Raw genomic sequence first — 15,589 nt, forward strand, 5'->3', positions numbered from 1 at the left:
GCTGAGGGATCTCAACGAGGCCTTGAAGTGGCTTCTTATTCAGAGTTGCTGTAGAGCAGGGCTTCTTCACCCTTTCTGTATGTTATGGTGGCACCCGTGGACCCCTAAGATTTTTATGTACATGGATTAAAAAGCAGACCACTGATTTTGAAATACAGTTGTCAAAATATTTTTTCAAAACAAGTTCATGAACCCCGGGTTAAGAACCACTATTGTGGAAAGGATTCCTGGTCAGATGTGGGTTTCACTAGATGGCTTCCAAAGTCCCTCTAATTCTTGGGTTCTTCTCAGTATTTCTGAACCAGAACCTGATCCCAGGGCTGCTTTGTGATTCTGAAGTCCAGAGTTTCCTCAGAGGGAGGTATAGCATGGGTCTTGACCACCTACTATATCTTTTAAGGACAGGAATAGAGTTTTTCCTTGCCTTTTCCTTTCTTCTCCCCCTTTGGTATAATAAATGTCCCTAAGATGTAGTTGAGGTTTTTTTCCCATACATATCTTGAAATGGTAGGACAGAGAGGGAATTCCTTTTTTAGCTTCCCCCCCACCCTTTTTTTTGCTTAGCTAGCACAGTTCATAGGATTTAAGAGCTGGAAGGGACCTCAGAGATCTGATGTAATGCAACGTCTTGTGTTACAAAGACAAGAAAACTGCTCATGAAAAAATCGTTTCTTCCCTCTGCTTAGCACCTCCTAGTTTTCAGATCATCCTAGAGCATCCTAGAGCAGAGGTGACAAACACATGTCCTACAAGACTCAGCTGCAGCCTAAACCAGATTAAATTGTAATGGAGAAAATTAAAAAGGAAATAAAAATACAGTGAAACATACATAAGATGCGTTTTTCAATATGTCAATAAGTTAATATGTGGCTCACAGGGATCCTTATGTATGGTGTTGTGGCCTCCTTTTCTGTTTGAGTTTGACATCACTGCCCTAGAAAATAGGCAGGGTGATGTTATCATCCCCAGTTTGTATAGATGAGATTAGAAAGCATGACAATTAATTGCATGGAATCATATAAGTTTCACCTTGGTAGAATCGGTACTCCAACTTAGGTCTTCTGACACCAAAGCCGTTCTGTTGACTCTTTCAGTGCCTCCAAAACTTCTCACCAGCTAGCAGTCAGCCACTTTTCTGTTTAAGAAAATGCTTTTATTCTTCTTAGTAACCATCATCAAAAATAAATTCTCAAGTAAACCTAAGTTTGTAGATAAGAGTACATAAAACTCTGAATTTTATTTACAATTTATTTTTTGGTATTTTTTAAAACAAAGAAATAACAATGTCCTGGTTGTTTTCCCTTCCAATCATTTAAAAAAATATATTTTACTGGTGCCTCTTGTCATAACTGGGTGGAAAAAATCCCCCTGCCCCCATTGAATTATCCCTGGTAACAAAGAAAGCAGTTCAATAAAACCTGTAACACAGTGACCACCAGTAACTGACAGCGTATGCAGCACTCGACTCTAGTTGTCCCAACGTTTCTCTCCCTAGGATGCCATGTCTCGTTGTTTCTCTAGGACTATCATTGGTTTTCAAATTACTCAAGAATTTGTATTCCTTTTCATGATCTTTTCACTTATTATCATTTCTTCTTATGCACATTTTAAACATTCCATCAATTATTTATTCTGTTAACTGTAGTCCATGAATATATTATCCAATTTTTTTACTCTGTATCATTTACTCCAGTGAATCTGTATGTCATTGGTGTGGGACAAACTGGGAGATCCTTGTTCATGGCCTCCCATAATCTCACCACAAGGACTAGACCCAATTTGTAGTCCCTGTGCTCTCCTGACATCTAGTGAGTTTGACATCTTTGATCTAGTCCAGCACATGCTTGAGCAAGATTCCTTTGTACAATCAATATCCCTGACAAGGAATCCAGCCTCTGCTGAGAGACCTCTGAGGAAGGGTAATCCAAGAACTCCCAGAACATCTCTGTCTATTTTTGGACACTGCTAATTGTTTAGATGGATTTCCTTAATTGATCCTAAATTTACCTCTTTTACTTTTACTTACTTACTATGTTTTACTTTGGCCAACCAGCCTAAGACAAGCTGGGATGCACTTCTTTGGAAGGCTGTTGGTCTCCCTCCCCCGCCCCCTTTACCTGGGATATTGTAGAAGGGCATATGTTGCACTCTGTGGCCTTTGAGGTTCCTGCCAACACTCATTGATCTCCCCTAATTCTTTCAGCCATCTTCAGCTAGGTGGCAGAGTGGACAGAGCTCTGGGCCTGGAGTCAGGAAGACCCAAGTTCAGATTCGACCTCACACACTTCCTTGCTGTGTGACCCTGGGACAGTCACCTGCCTCTGTCTTCCTCAGTTTCCTCTCCTGTCAAGTGGGGATAATAATGGTACCTTCTTCCCAGGATTGTTGTGGGGATAAAAGGAAGTAATACACACACACACACACACACACACACATACATACATACATACATACATACATGTACGCACACACATGCACACGCAGCTTTGCTGTTGTTGCTGTTTGAGATCTTCTTCCTTTTTTGTTCTCATCCTTTACTAATCAGCCCCCCACAAAGCTGGTGGGGGAGCACATGGCCTGTGAATCTTGGTTCAACCAGTTCAGAGCTGAGTTATTTCTGTAACATCACTTTATTTGAGAATTAATGACGGAAGATCCAAAATATACAGCTACAGGGCACAGAGCCTTCAGGTGGCACAGCACAGGACTTATGTCATGTGTCTAAATTAGAGTGACACCTGTCACATCGCAGCGACTCCCTCCCACCCCCACCCTGGACCTTTCTTATTACAAGTAAGTACAGAAAGTACAGTCAAGTAGAACAAATTAACACATTGGCTATGGCTGAAAATAGATTCTCTGCCCCCTCTCTGCCAAGAAGCAGGAAGGCCCGCTTCACTCTCAGAGCTCTGAGCTCACTCTTGGTCATTCTCCACATCGGCCTCCCGGTTCTGCTTTCTTTCCGGGGTTCAGGGTCAGATCGTACAGGTATTCCCAGATTCTTGGAATTCTTTCTATTTGTCATTTCTTAGAGCACAAATAACATCACATACTACCACAGCTTGTTCCCTAATCCATCCTAAGCCATTCCCTAATCAACAGCTATTCACTTTTCTCGTTGTTGTTCTTTGCTGTGACAAAAGTGCTGCTGTAAATAGATTTGCGTGTGTGTATATGTCACACTACTAGGAATCTATCCTAAGGAGGTCAAAGATCCTATATAGCTATTTATATCAATATTAATATGGATATAGCTTGATACAGGCATACCTCGGGGATATTGTGAATTCAGTTCCAGACCACCACAATAAAGCAAATCACACGAATCTTTTGGTTTCCCAGTGCATATAAAGATTATATTTACACTATACTGTGGTCTATTAAGTGTGCAGTAGTATTATGTCTAAAAACTGTACATACCTTAATTCAAAATTTTTGCTAAAAAATGTTCACCATCATCTGAGCCTTCAGTGAGTCATAATCTTTTTGCTGGTGGAGGATCTTGCCTCGATGTTGATGGCTGCTGACTGGTCAGGGTGGGTGCTTGTTGCTGAAGGTCAAGATGGTTGTGGCAATTTCTTAAAATAAGACAACAATGAAGTTTGCTGCATCGATTGACTCTTCCTTTCACGTGAACACTTAGAGACCATTGTAGGGTTATTAATTGGCCTAATTTCAATATTGTCGTGTCTCAAAGAATAGGAAGGCCTAGGGAGGGAGAGAAAGAATGGGGAATGGCTGGTTGGTGGAGCAGTCAGAACACACAACATTTATTAAGTTCACCGTCTTATATTGGTGTCATTTGTGGCTCCCCAAAACAATTCCAATAGTAATGTCAAAGATCACAGATCACCTAACATATAATAAGAATGAAAAAGTTTGAAATATTGCAAGAGTTACCTAAATGTAACACAGACACTATGTGAGCACGTGCTATTGGAAAAATGGCTCCAATGGACTTGCTCGACACAGGATTATCAGACCTTCAATTTGTGTTTAAAAAAAAAAACCGCAATATCTGATAATAAATAAAGCACAATAAAACGAGGCATGCATGTATGTAGATTGGAATAGACGGATGTATTAGTATTAATATAGATTGACATGTAGGATCTTTGACCTTGGAATATATACCTAGTAATGATATCACTGGGTCAGAAGAAATATATATTTTTCAGCTCATTTTCTAGCACTGCTGGACCAATTCACAGTTTCACCAACAGCGCTCTAACCACAGCCCCACCAATATCTATCATTTCTCTTTTTTTCTTCACCAATATGATTGCTGTTTTTTCATTTGCATTTCTTCTATTTGTGATTTGAACATTGTTCATAAGGATGTTGGTAGCTAGCGTTTCTTCTTTTGATGACTTCCTATCCATATCCTTTGGCCGGTTCTTTCTCGGGGCAGTGGCTCTCATTCTTAGATGTTTCTGCGAGTTCCCAACATATCTTAGATATCCACTTTATCAAAAATATTTGCTTGCATAGATTTCTCCCCATTTAATTGGTTCTCTTCTAAACCTAACTGCCTTGATTTTGTTCATACAAAAGCTTTTCAGTTTGATGCAATTGGTTACGTCGCTCTCTGAATTTATCATGTCCTTCACTCCTTCTGATGTACTAATATTCCATTCCATTAATATGCCAGTTTCTTCAGCGATTCTTCGGTTGTTGGACACGTAGTTCTAGCAGAATTTAGTTGTCAGGTCTCAAAAAGAATAGTAGAAATTGATTGAAAAGAGGATGTGGAAAGATGAGACTACTTGAACTAAGGCCTAGAAGCATGAGAGGGTCTACGCTAGACTGGAGTTTTGAATGCTGAATTTAGACAGGTCCTGAGTTTATATGAAGAGGCAGGGCGTGAAGTGGCCACATCCCTTCCTCCTCCCCCTCCACGCACCTTTCCTTTTTTCTCTCATTGGACTAAGATGCCATTGTCTCTAAAAGACTCTTCATGTTTATTCCACAGACCAAGCAGGACAAGAAATCTAAGCCTGCTGGGGGGACCCAAGCTTCCCAGGACAGCTTTTCTACGACCACTAGTAATGGTATGAAGAGTAAGCAAGAAGACTCAGACGTAGTCAAAGCAAAGCAGACACAAAATCTAGGTAAGGACACCTAAAGAAAAATGGCCCTGTACCTAATCCACTAAGCCTTGGTAACATAGGAAAAGTAGCCCCCTGTAGGCTATGACAGCCAAAGGTGGGGATACCTGGAGGAAGGTTGGCTATTGTAATAGGAGAAGAATTGTAGTGCAGCGGGAAGAGTAGCACCTTCTCTGGGTCTGTTTCTTCATGTTTCATGTCAAGTGAAGGGTTGGATGTTCGTCCTTGTCTCCTCATTGGATTCATGGCTAGAAAGGATCTTGGAGGTAAGAGTCTAACTCCTTCATTTTGCACGTGAGGAAACTTGAGGCCTGAGAGAGGTTAAATGACTGTGCCCAAAGTCACCCAGTGGATTACTGTCAAAGCCAGGACTCTGACCCGCATCTCCTGACTCCATATTCAGCAGTCACACATGTCTCTAATTAATGTGGTTGAGCATCATTGCCATTTTAAGCACCCTCTTAAGAGAGTCCCGACCCAATCTTCTCTACAGATGAAGGCAATGACAGCCCTAGTTAAAATGGGAGGTCAAGAATGGCCCCAGAGCATTTGAAGTCTGCTGATATAGGGAATTCCTCTTAATAGCATTCAGTTATTTCAGGAACCCTGAGAGTTTGTAGAAATCCACCCCTGTTGGAGAACCTATGGCCTCGAAGCCACATGTGGCCTTCTGGGTCCTCAAGTGTAGCCTTTTGACTAAGTCCAAGTTTTACAGAACAAATCCTTTTATTAAGGGTTATCTGTTCTTTGAAGTTTGGATTCGGTCAAAGGGCTGCACTTGAGGACCTAGAAGTCCACATGTGGTCTCCAGGCCACAGGTTTCCCACCCTGACAGGAAAAGTAAGCTACTGGTTTGGTGCCCAGTAGGAGATGACTGGAGAATCTAGTGGAGAGGGGAAGATGAATGAAAGAAGGGCAGAGAAAATGAGCAAGAAATTTCGGGAGAAACCACTCATGAAAAGGGCCATATCCTGAAAGCCACTGATGGGGCTTTTTCTGCACCAAATCTCACAAGACCAACAGGTTTCATAGACTTGTATGCTTTTCCCGCAGGTCTTTCCCCTAAGGGCAGTGCTTCGGTGAATGCAGAGAGCCTGGAGGATTCTAGTGAAGAGGAAATAATAGAGCCTTCCCAGGTAGATTTGAGGGGCCAGGAGGGAAATTGTTCTGCGCCTCTGAATAATTAACTCTTGTTATTAAAGATAAAACATGTAGAATGTATAGAGAGCCTGCCTTAGAGCCAGCAAGACCCGAGGTCCAGCCTACCTCTGATACACTTTGTAACCCAGGACAAGGCAGTTAACCTCTCAGTGCCCCAGATGACTCTCTGGGATTATAAAATGTAGAGAAGGTGCTGAGGCAAAGGGGCACAATGAAAAGAGGCTGAGGACCTGGGTTCAAATCCTACCTCTGATGTTTACTCCCCGTATGTTCTTGGGCAGTTGGCTTTGCTTCATTGGACCACGGTTTCCTCATCTGTAAAATGAGGGAGTTGAGCCTTTGAGGTCCCTTACAGCCCTACATGTGTGATTCTGTCATCTGTATTGATGTAAGAAGTTTCCTTCTTGGGAGTTCCTGTGTGCAGGTTGCTCTACAAGAAACCAGGGTTTACCAAGGCCTTTTGTTGTCCATAATCCTGTAGACTTGTACCATTTTACCAGTGAGGAAATTGAGGCTCAGAGAAGTGAACTAGTTAACAGTATCAGTTATTTATTTTTGTTGTTATGAGCAGTTACAGGGAGAGCTCTCTGTTTCCCCTGACAATAAAGTAAGGCTTCTGCTTACAAGCAGTTTCCAGCGCGCGCGCGCGCGCGTGTGTGTGTGTGTGTGTGTGTGTGTGTGTGTGTGTGTGTGTGGCTCGAGTGTGTGTTTGCTCGCTCTCAAGTGCGAACTCGAGCACACGCACTAAAGTAAAGGTGGAAAAATCGAGAGCAATTAGGCTGAATCCCATGCTCTTGCTAAATAAAAAGAGAACCATATTCCGTACTAGGGCGGTTATGAGCAGTGCATGTGGTTCTCAGACAGGGTGTCCTAACACTGTACAGCGTTGTTCATCGCCATTCGCAGGACCCTTTTACATATATTTTCTCATTTTGTGCTATCAACAACTCTGGGAGGTAGGTTTTATTATTAGCCTCATGTTACAGATGAGGATACTACTGTGGCTTGTGACTCACTTGAGATCATACAGCCAAGTAACTATCTGAGGGTAACATATTATGAAAGCATTAGCAATTAGGCCTACTACATAATTCTCAAAAATATACCCATTATATAATACTGCAAAATTGTAGTCCTTTTTTTTTTTTTTTTTGGAGAGGAGTCTTATAATGTTTAACTTCATTTATTTAGTTGCAGAGAGTACATTAAGTCTTTCATTTCCACACTGATCAACTAACGGCAGTACTTGAGCAAAGATTCTAATCAGTCTCCTGACTCTCTTCAGGCCCGATGGAGTGCAGTCCGATGTTACCTAAAAGTGTAACTAACAAAAGGCTGGCTTTTTTAAAAATTAGTTTTTTAATTGATAAATTTTGTTTGACGTTTCACTTCCCAATAATCTCCAACCTCCAATGGTTTTCTCTCTTTTAAGAAAAAAAACACGTTAATCAAAATTAGCTGTTAATAGTGACTGTGACTGATAATACCTGTAAATTTTCCCTCTGGTAGTTTGCCATTTCTTAACAGGAAGGAAGGAAGGAAGGAAGGAAGGACGCTGTCAGTTACGTGTCAGGAGCCAGCAATGGCCGTTGTGTTCTACCTAAACTCATTTGTATTTTAATGTTGTTTTCATTGACGTCATGGTAGCCATTGAGTCTATTGTTCCTTTAGTCCATTTCCTATTATTATTTTGCATTCTTAGAGTAGTTGTATTCCTTCACCTTAATCTTCCGCAGTCTGTTCAGCCATCCCCCATTCGGTGGTCACATTTGTTTCCAGCTTTTTCCTTTTCACAACTAGTGCTCCTACAGATATTTCAAAACCTACTGACCCTTTCTCTTTTGACTTCCTCGGGGCGCAAGCCCAGGAGCGTGGGGTTGTTGAATCAAAGGTTGTGACCGTTTTAGAAACTCCTCTTACATAATCCCAAATTGCTTTACAGACCGATTCCCAATTCTGCCAAGTGTGCCAGTGTGCCTTTTTTCCCACAGCCCCTCCAGTATTCACTATTCTCTCTTCTACCCTCTTTCCTCTTTTGATTCATGTGAAGTGATACCTCGGTGTGGTTTCAATTTGCATATTTCTTATTATTAGTGATTTGGAACATTTTTCTCGTGGTTGTTGATAATTTGCATGTTGTCTTTTGAGAGCTATTCTTATATGTCGTAGGGGCTTTTGTATTTATCATTACTGTCACTATTATGCTTCTTGACGCCGGGCCTCCCACTCTGTCCAGGCCACTTAAGAACCTGATCCCACTGCTGGTCAGCGCAGAAGCTTGGACTAGCTTCATTTCTGACCTGGACCAGCTCTTTCCTCTGTGAGCGGCTTAGCGACCCCAAGTTGGTGCTGATAGACTTGGTGCGGAGCCCAGTTTGGCTTTAGCCCTCCCACAGCTCAGAACCTCTGAGCTCAATAGACGTACCAGCCTCAGCCTGTCTCGGTAGCAGAGATCATAGGCATGTACCACCGCACCTTTGACCTTTTATCTATTATAAACTAAGGGCTTTTCAGCTTGAGTGATGATGCTTGTGTCCTCTGTACAGTCTGTTCAACCCAAGACTTATTTTGAGTACAAAGACTCAGCTTCCTGATTTCAAATCTGGCCTCAGACATTCACTAGCCTGTTTGCCTCAGTTTCCTCATCTGTAAAGTGAGCTGGAGAAGGAAATGGCAAACCACTCCAGTGTATTTTCCAAGAATACCCCAAATGGAGTCACAAAATGTCGCGCACAACTAAGCAGCAGCAGAGACTGCAAGAGAAGGCCCTGCCCCTCACTTAGGAAAACTAGAAGGAGAAGGCAACTTTCATATAATGGATTTGGAGTCAGAGAACATGGGTTTGGGTACTGGCTTTGCTATTCTCTACCTTTGTAAACTTGGGCAGGTCACCCCCCCTTCTCTGAGATGTGGTTTCCTAATCTTTAATATGAAGAAATGGAAGTATCCCATCTCTGAAGTCCAGCTCTGTGTCTCCTGTGATCCTGGTACCAGGCGGTGGGCAGAGCACCAACACTGTGAATTCTGATAGCAACCTTGACCCCACTCTGATCTCTTGTGTAACATAATGCATCTTGTCAGTCTATTCTTTCAGCTTATGCATTTCCCAGTTCATCTCTCCCTGTGTCCATCAACCCTCAGCCACAGAAGTCACCTCCCAAGCAAAGACTTGCAGCACTTGCCTCTGCAGGCCCAGCCCTGCCAGCGTCTTCCAAAGGAGATCCTCAGAGTGACAGCAGTGATTCTGAGGCCGAGTGCGAGACAGAATCGGTAGAGCAGCCTCCCCAAACTGGTAAGTAGAGAGTCTGTGCTAGAGGAGAGAAGACTTTGGGGGAGAAACCAAACTCATTAGCCTGAACCCCCTTTCCTGGAATTCCTAGCAACTAGGGGCTTAATAATGTCAGTGTGAAATAGCAGCTTGAATATGGGGTAACTATGTCCCCACGTTAGTGCAGGGCAGGCTTGCACAACCTGCTGCCCATGGGCCGTTTACAGCTTGGGGGCCACTTGTGGCATTCCAAAGGATTTTGAGCAGCCTGCAAAAAATGTAGAGGAAAACATCTTTTGTATTGTAGAGGAAATCTTTTGGTGGGCCACAGGTTGTGCAGGCCTAGCGTAGAGGCTTTCATTACATTTTCCTCAGAGATTACTCAGAAATACTCTAGCAGGCATAGGAAAGGCATCCTACCACCCTAAGATCAGCTGGCAGTAATTGTACGTACTGGAAACAATTGTAAGGGGTGTCCATATGTCCTTGCATGTGCACACACACATTTGCAGGGTTTAGAATTCATCATTGCTAGTGATTGTGAGACTGGTCTCTCTTGCTCTGCTTAGGCAAAATTTGCATACGCATCGTCCCTGGACTGTTTATGAGAGTTAATTTGGGATTCAGATGGCAGACCATAATTGGTCCCATCTCTTTTGTGTCCCTCTAAGGGATCTTACGTGTTTAGTCCATGAAATTAGAAATGCAAGAGATGAATCCTGTCTTTTCTTTTTTTTCCCTAGTTCCAGGAAAAGTAGATGTCTCTAGAAAGGCACTGCTACTCTTATCTCTTTTAGGGAACGGACCGTGTAAGAGAGCTGAATCGGTTAACAGTCCTTCACAAAGCCAGGAGTGAAAGATCATCCTGGGTATCTTTAGTTTCCTTAGTGTGAGCACAAGACAGCAGTGAGATTCCCAGGACTCACCCTTAAATCTCAGCTACAGGAGACAGTCCTTGCTCCCTGTGGGATGGGGAGGGTGAGGTGGGGAAATTAGGGGTCCTTTTACTTTCACCAGCAGTCTCCTGAAATAAAATCTTAAAAAGGAGACATTTGTTTTAGACACACATTCTTGTGTATTACACCTTTGAAGTTATATTGAGCTGGTAGACACCTCCTGAGGTCTGTGCATTCTCCTTTGTGTGATTAAAGGGGGAACATGGCATAGTGGGCAGGGAGCTGACCTTGAAGCCAGAAAAATCAAGCCCTGGGTCTGACGCATATTATTAGCTCTGTGACCTTAGACAAGACATTTAACCTCATACTGTTCTAAGCAACTCTAACACTATGAGTTGCAGAAAAGGTAACCATCTTAAAATGATAGGAGGAGCTCCCTCATCTGAGAGTTTTCCTATAAAATGACATAGGTCCACACCCATGAAATTACAGGTCCAGTCTTTATCCCTATTAGGATTTTTATTGTCAGTCTGTGAGCATTTGTTAAGCACCTGCTATTTTGCCAGGCACTGTTGCTGGGCATACAAGTACAAAGAATGAAACAGTGCCTGCTCACAAGGAACTTACCTCTTTTATTTATCTGTTTGTTTAATTGTTTTTGACATTCATTTTTTAAAATTTTGAGTTCCCCATTGTCTCCCTCTCTCTTACTCATTGAGAATGCAAGCAATATGATATCAGTTACACGTGTGGAGTCATGTAAAATATATTTCCGTATTAGCCATACTGTTAAAAAGCAAGAAACGTAAAAAAAATGAAAAAAGTGTGCTTTAATCTGCACTCAAGTTTGTCAGTTCTTCCTCTGGAGGTGGATAACATTTTTCATCCTTTTCATCATTGATCCTTTGGAATTGTTTTGGACCATTGTATTGATCAGAGTAGCTAAGTCTTTCACAATTGATCAATCATCCTTGCAGTACTGCTATTACTGTATACAATGTTCTCCTGACTTCACTTTGCATCAGCTCATCTTCCCAGTTTTTTTTCTGAAACCATCCAACTTGTCGTTTCTTGTAGCACAAATTTATTCCACCGATCCACCACTCTCTTAGCCAGTACCAGATTGTTGTGATGATTACCGCTTTGTAATATAGTTTGAAATCTGCTTTTATGAGGCCACTTTCCTTCACTTTTTTTTTTCATTGACTCCCTTGACATTCTTCACCTTTTGTTTTTGTTCTTCCAGATGAAATTTTTTTTCCAGCTCTACAAAATAATTTTTGGTGCTCTGATTGGTGTGGCAGTGAATAAGTAAATTAATCTAGGTAGAATGGTCATTTCATTTTATTGGATCAGTCTCATGAACAATTAATATTTCCCCAGTTGTTTAGATCTGTCTTATTTGCGTGAGAAGTATTTTGTAATTGTGTTCATATGATCCCTGGGTTTGTCTTGGCAGGTAGCCTCCTGAGTGTTTTATAATGCCTGCAGTTATTTTAAATGGAATTTCTCTTTCTAACTCTTCCTGCTGGGTTTTGTTGGTAATATATTGAAATGTTACTGATTTATGTGAGTTATTTTAGAACCTGCAAACTTTACTAGAGTTATTAATCATTTCAATTAGTTTTTTAGTTGATTCTCTAGGGTTCTCTTAGTACACCATCTTATCATCTGCAGAGAATGATGGTTTTGTTTCCTTTTTGCCTATTTTTATTCCTTCACTTTCTTTTTCTTGTCCTATTGCTGTAGCTAGGATTTCCGATAGAATATTAAATAATTCTGGTGAACTTCCTCAGTCTTGATTGGGTGTTATGTGTGACTCTTGACTTGCAGAGCATAGAGTGTCTTATCCCAGAGTCCATGAAACCATTTTTTTTTCCTGATCTCCAGGGAAAGAGTTGAAGACCTCAGTCTCTAGGCATCAGGCGATTAAGAAGTTCAGTCCAGACACAGTCAATTGTAAACCTACCTCATCCAAACATGGGATCAACAGTCAGAGTCCCGTAAAATCTATGGATCCTTCCAACCTCCCTTCTCTAATTCAACTCCAGATAAGTGTTAATGAGAACTCAGAGCTTAACAATACATCCCTCAACTCCAGGGCCTCTGGAATGGGAACGCTCAGTGACCCATCACATCTAGAGAAGAAGAAAAAAAGTCCTGACTCTCAAAAGTCAGGCAAGGGGAGCAAGAAGCCAAAATCAAAACGAAAACTGACAGAGGACAGCCCTGTTGCTAAAGCCCCCAAGAGCAAGAAGAAGAAGTTGATGGGTGAAGTCCCTAAGGAAGGGGAGACGTTGCAAGAAAAGACCACTGAAACTCACAAGGTGGGGAAAAAAGAGAAAGGGAGTGGTGATGCTAAAGGAAAGAAGCCAAAGGCAGCCCATAGCTCCAAGAAGAACAAAGAGAAGCCTGAAGGAAACATTACAGGCATAGTGGGAGAAAGTGGAGAAACACTAGACACCAAGACCAAAAAGGAGAAGAAACAAAAAAAGAAATCTGACAAGAGTAAGTGTCTTATATGCAGCATCTAAAGTCTATCTTCCAGGACCCTGTGGGAGCGTAGAGCCTAGTGTTCCCTGTCAAGAGTCAGAGAAGTCCCCAGATTTCTCAAGGGAAGCCACTGATGGTGGCGTCCAAATGATGGGCATCCCCAAGGACTGGCAGACGTGACATTGCTCATGTCCTTGGCGCCAGATTGCCCTTATCTTATAGTAGAGTGTGGCCAAGGTCATGTCCACTCATTCCATACCAACTTTTGTAAAAAATACTATGCAGACCTCCAGATGAGCCATATAGTAGATCTTTGAACTTCACTGATTTGAGAAGAAGTCAGGGGGAGAGTGTCTGCTTCTGTCAGTTTTTAGTCAGACCTACACCTGTGCGGGTTTTCAGAAATGGAGGGCCCTTTTCATGCCATATAGTCTAGCCTCACTTTTTTCCTGATCTGGAGAGCAGATGTGACTTGATCAACACTACATATATCAGCTCTCTTATTTTTTTTTTTTGGAGGGGAGAAGGGAAGGCAATTGGGGTTAAGTGACTTGCCCAAGGTCACACAGCTAGTAAGTGAGTCAAGTGTCTGAGGCCGGATTTGAACTCAGGTCCTCCTGACTCCAGGGCCGGTGCTCTACTCACCTCGCCACCTAGCTGCCCCAAGATCTCTCACGTCTTAGTCCAGTGTCTCTTCCTACTACACAATTCCGGAAGCCTTCCCCTGCTTCTCCTTGGTGTCTGAGTAGCCACACAATGTGGAAAGTTATGTGTGGATTCCAGATTGAATCCCAAAGCCCCCTCACCCTTGTGTGTTCTTGAAATCTCTGGCATCCCAGGTCCCTTCTTGCCTCCCCATACCCCCACCCTGTAAGTTCCAGGGACAGTTCTGATATCCGTTAGTCATGGGAGTCATTTCTCTTCTCCCACTTCTAGAGAAGAAGGACAAGGACAAAAAGGATAAGAAGAAGAAAAAGAAGTCCATTTCCCAAAATCCTGACCCTGCCTCAGTATCCCTCCAGAAAGAGAAGAAAAAGGTAAACTGTGCTATCGAGCAGGAGAGTGATGAATAAGTGGGCCATGAAACTCAGCCCTAAGACTCCCCCTTGTTAACTTACAGAATGGGGGATGGAGGTGATTCAGGTGGAGTGGTTTGACTAGGGTCATCACACAGGCAGTAAATAATAGAACTAGGATGTGAACCAAGGTCGCCCAGACTCCAGCTCTGTTCACACTACCCCACACCGTCCTCACCACACTCCATTCACATTCCACATTCATTTTTAGCTCTGTTAGCGGGAAAATACAGGTGTGGCGTTTGGCTATGCTCGGCTGGTAATTATAGGTGGCATTTCTTTACACCTATTATCTCATTGAGCTCTCACAATGCCCCTATGAGATCCTTGGTACAATATCATTATCCCTGTTTTAATATTATATCTTTTTGGACTAGACCCATGATTTCATTGGCTTAGGTAATTTCCAGGAAGGAAACTCCTTCCAGCGCTGCTGTTATTTTGATAATAATAGCTCACACACACATGATACTCCAAGGTTTAACATGGCTTTTCTTTGTACTGATCTTACGAGGTACAGAGCATACCAGCAACAGTGTCCCCATTTCACAGGTTAGAAAACAAGCCCAGAGAGGGAAAACAACTTGTCTCAGGTCACACATAGAGTAAATGTTAGAGGCAGGGCTCACATCTAGGTCTCCTGGCCCCAGATTCCAGTATACCTTCCAATACGCCGGGGTTTCTTCACTTTGTTCTTGTCCTGGATCCCTTGGGCAATCTGATGACACCCATGAATCCCTTCTCACAATGATGTTTTTAAATGTGCAAAATATCATGTTTCTCCCTATTTTATGGGATAATATGATTTATTCAAGACCTCATAGCTGATAAGGGATGGCACCAATACTTGAACCTAAATTCAGGGACTCTTTCACAGGGTCATGGAGCCTGTCCAAACCTTCTGGTCTGAATTCTGTTTTAGCCAGTTATTGAAGATTTTCATGTATTTGCTGCCACCGCTGTTACCAGAAGGCAGTAAATAGTGTGCAATATATATCATCATAATAATATATAATATATATTAATTTGTGTGTGTGTATACACACATACATATGTACATATTTATAATAATATATAAATAATATATACGGTATAAAAGCAGGGACTGTCTCATTTTAACTTCTGTTGAAGCCAGGAAGATTAGGTTCACCTCTCATCTCTGATACCTACTGCTTGTGTGATCCTCAGTACTCCCAAGGGTGGTAGAGTCATGGTTGTTGCTATTCAGTTGTTTCAGTTGTATCTGATTCTTTGTGACCCCATTTGGGGTTTTCTTGGCAAAGATGGTTTGCCATTTCCTTCTCTAGCTCATTTTACAGATGAGAAAAATGAGGCAAACAGGGTCACACAGCTAGTAAATGTCTGAGGTGAGATTTGAACTCAGGAAGCCAAGCCTTCCTGACTCCAAGCCCAGCCTCTATCCACTATACCACCTAGCTTCCGTATTGTGGTAGAGCCGTGTTAAAATGTAATTGGGAAATATTAATAAAAATACAGTAGAACATAGATGATGTTAATAGGTACGTGGTTTTCTAAATCAACATACGGCCGGCAGGGATCATTATGTTCAGCGTAGCGTCCCCCGTT

The 15,589-nt window shown here is 42.2% G+C and overlaps 1 protein-coding gene across 4 annotated transcripts in view; it reads left to right on the forward strand.

The window, feature by feature from the left end:
• The window catches only part of TCOF1 (treacle ribosome biogenesis factor 1), a 79,072-nt gene that overhangs the window by 61,005 nt on the left and 2,478 nt on the right, over positions 1-15,589 (forward strand). For 2 of the 4 annotated variants that reach the window (XM_036751265.1, XM_036751264.1), the window contains exons 24-28: positions 4,973-5,111; positions 6,162-6,244; positions 9,411-9,561; positions 12,324-12,941; positions 13,863-13,963. In XM_036751265.1, coding sequence (XP_036607160.1) covers positions 4,973-5,111; positions 6,162-6,244; positions 9,411-9,561; positions 12,324-12,941; positions 13,863-13,963 — 1,092 coding nt within the window. Of the gene's footprint in view, positions 1-4,972; positions 5,112-6,161; positions 6,245-9,350; positions 9,562-12,323; positions 12,942-13,862; positions 13,964-15,589 lie in introns of all 4 variants that reach the window. The other 2 variants (XM_036751263.1, XM_036751266.1) reach the window with 1 other exon arrangement.

Source organism: Trichosurus vulpecula, chromosome 3 (assembly GCF_011100635.1).
Source record: "Trichosurus vulpecula isolate mTriVul1 chromosome 3, mTriVul1.pri, whole genome shotgun sequence".
Lineage (NCBI taxonomy): Eukaryota > Metazoa > Chordata > Mammalia > Diprotodontia > Phalangeridae > Trichosurus > Trichosurus vulpecula.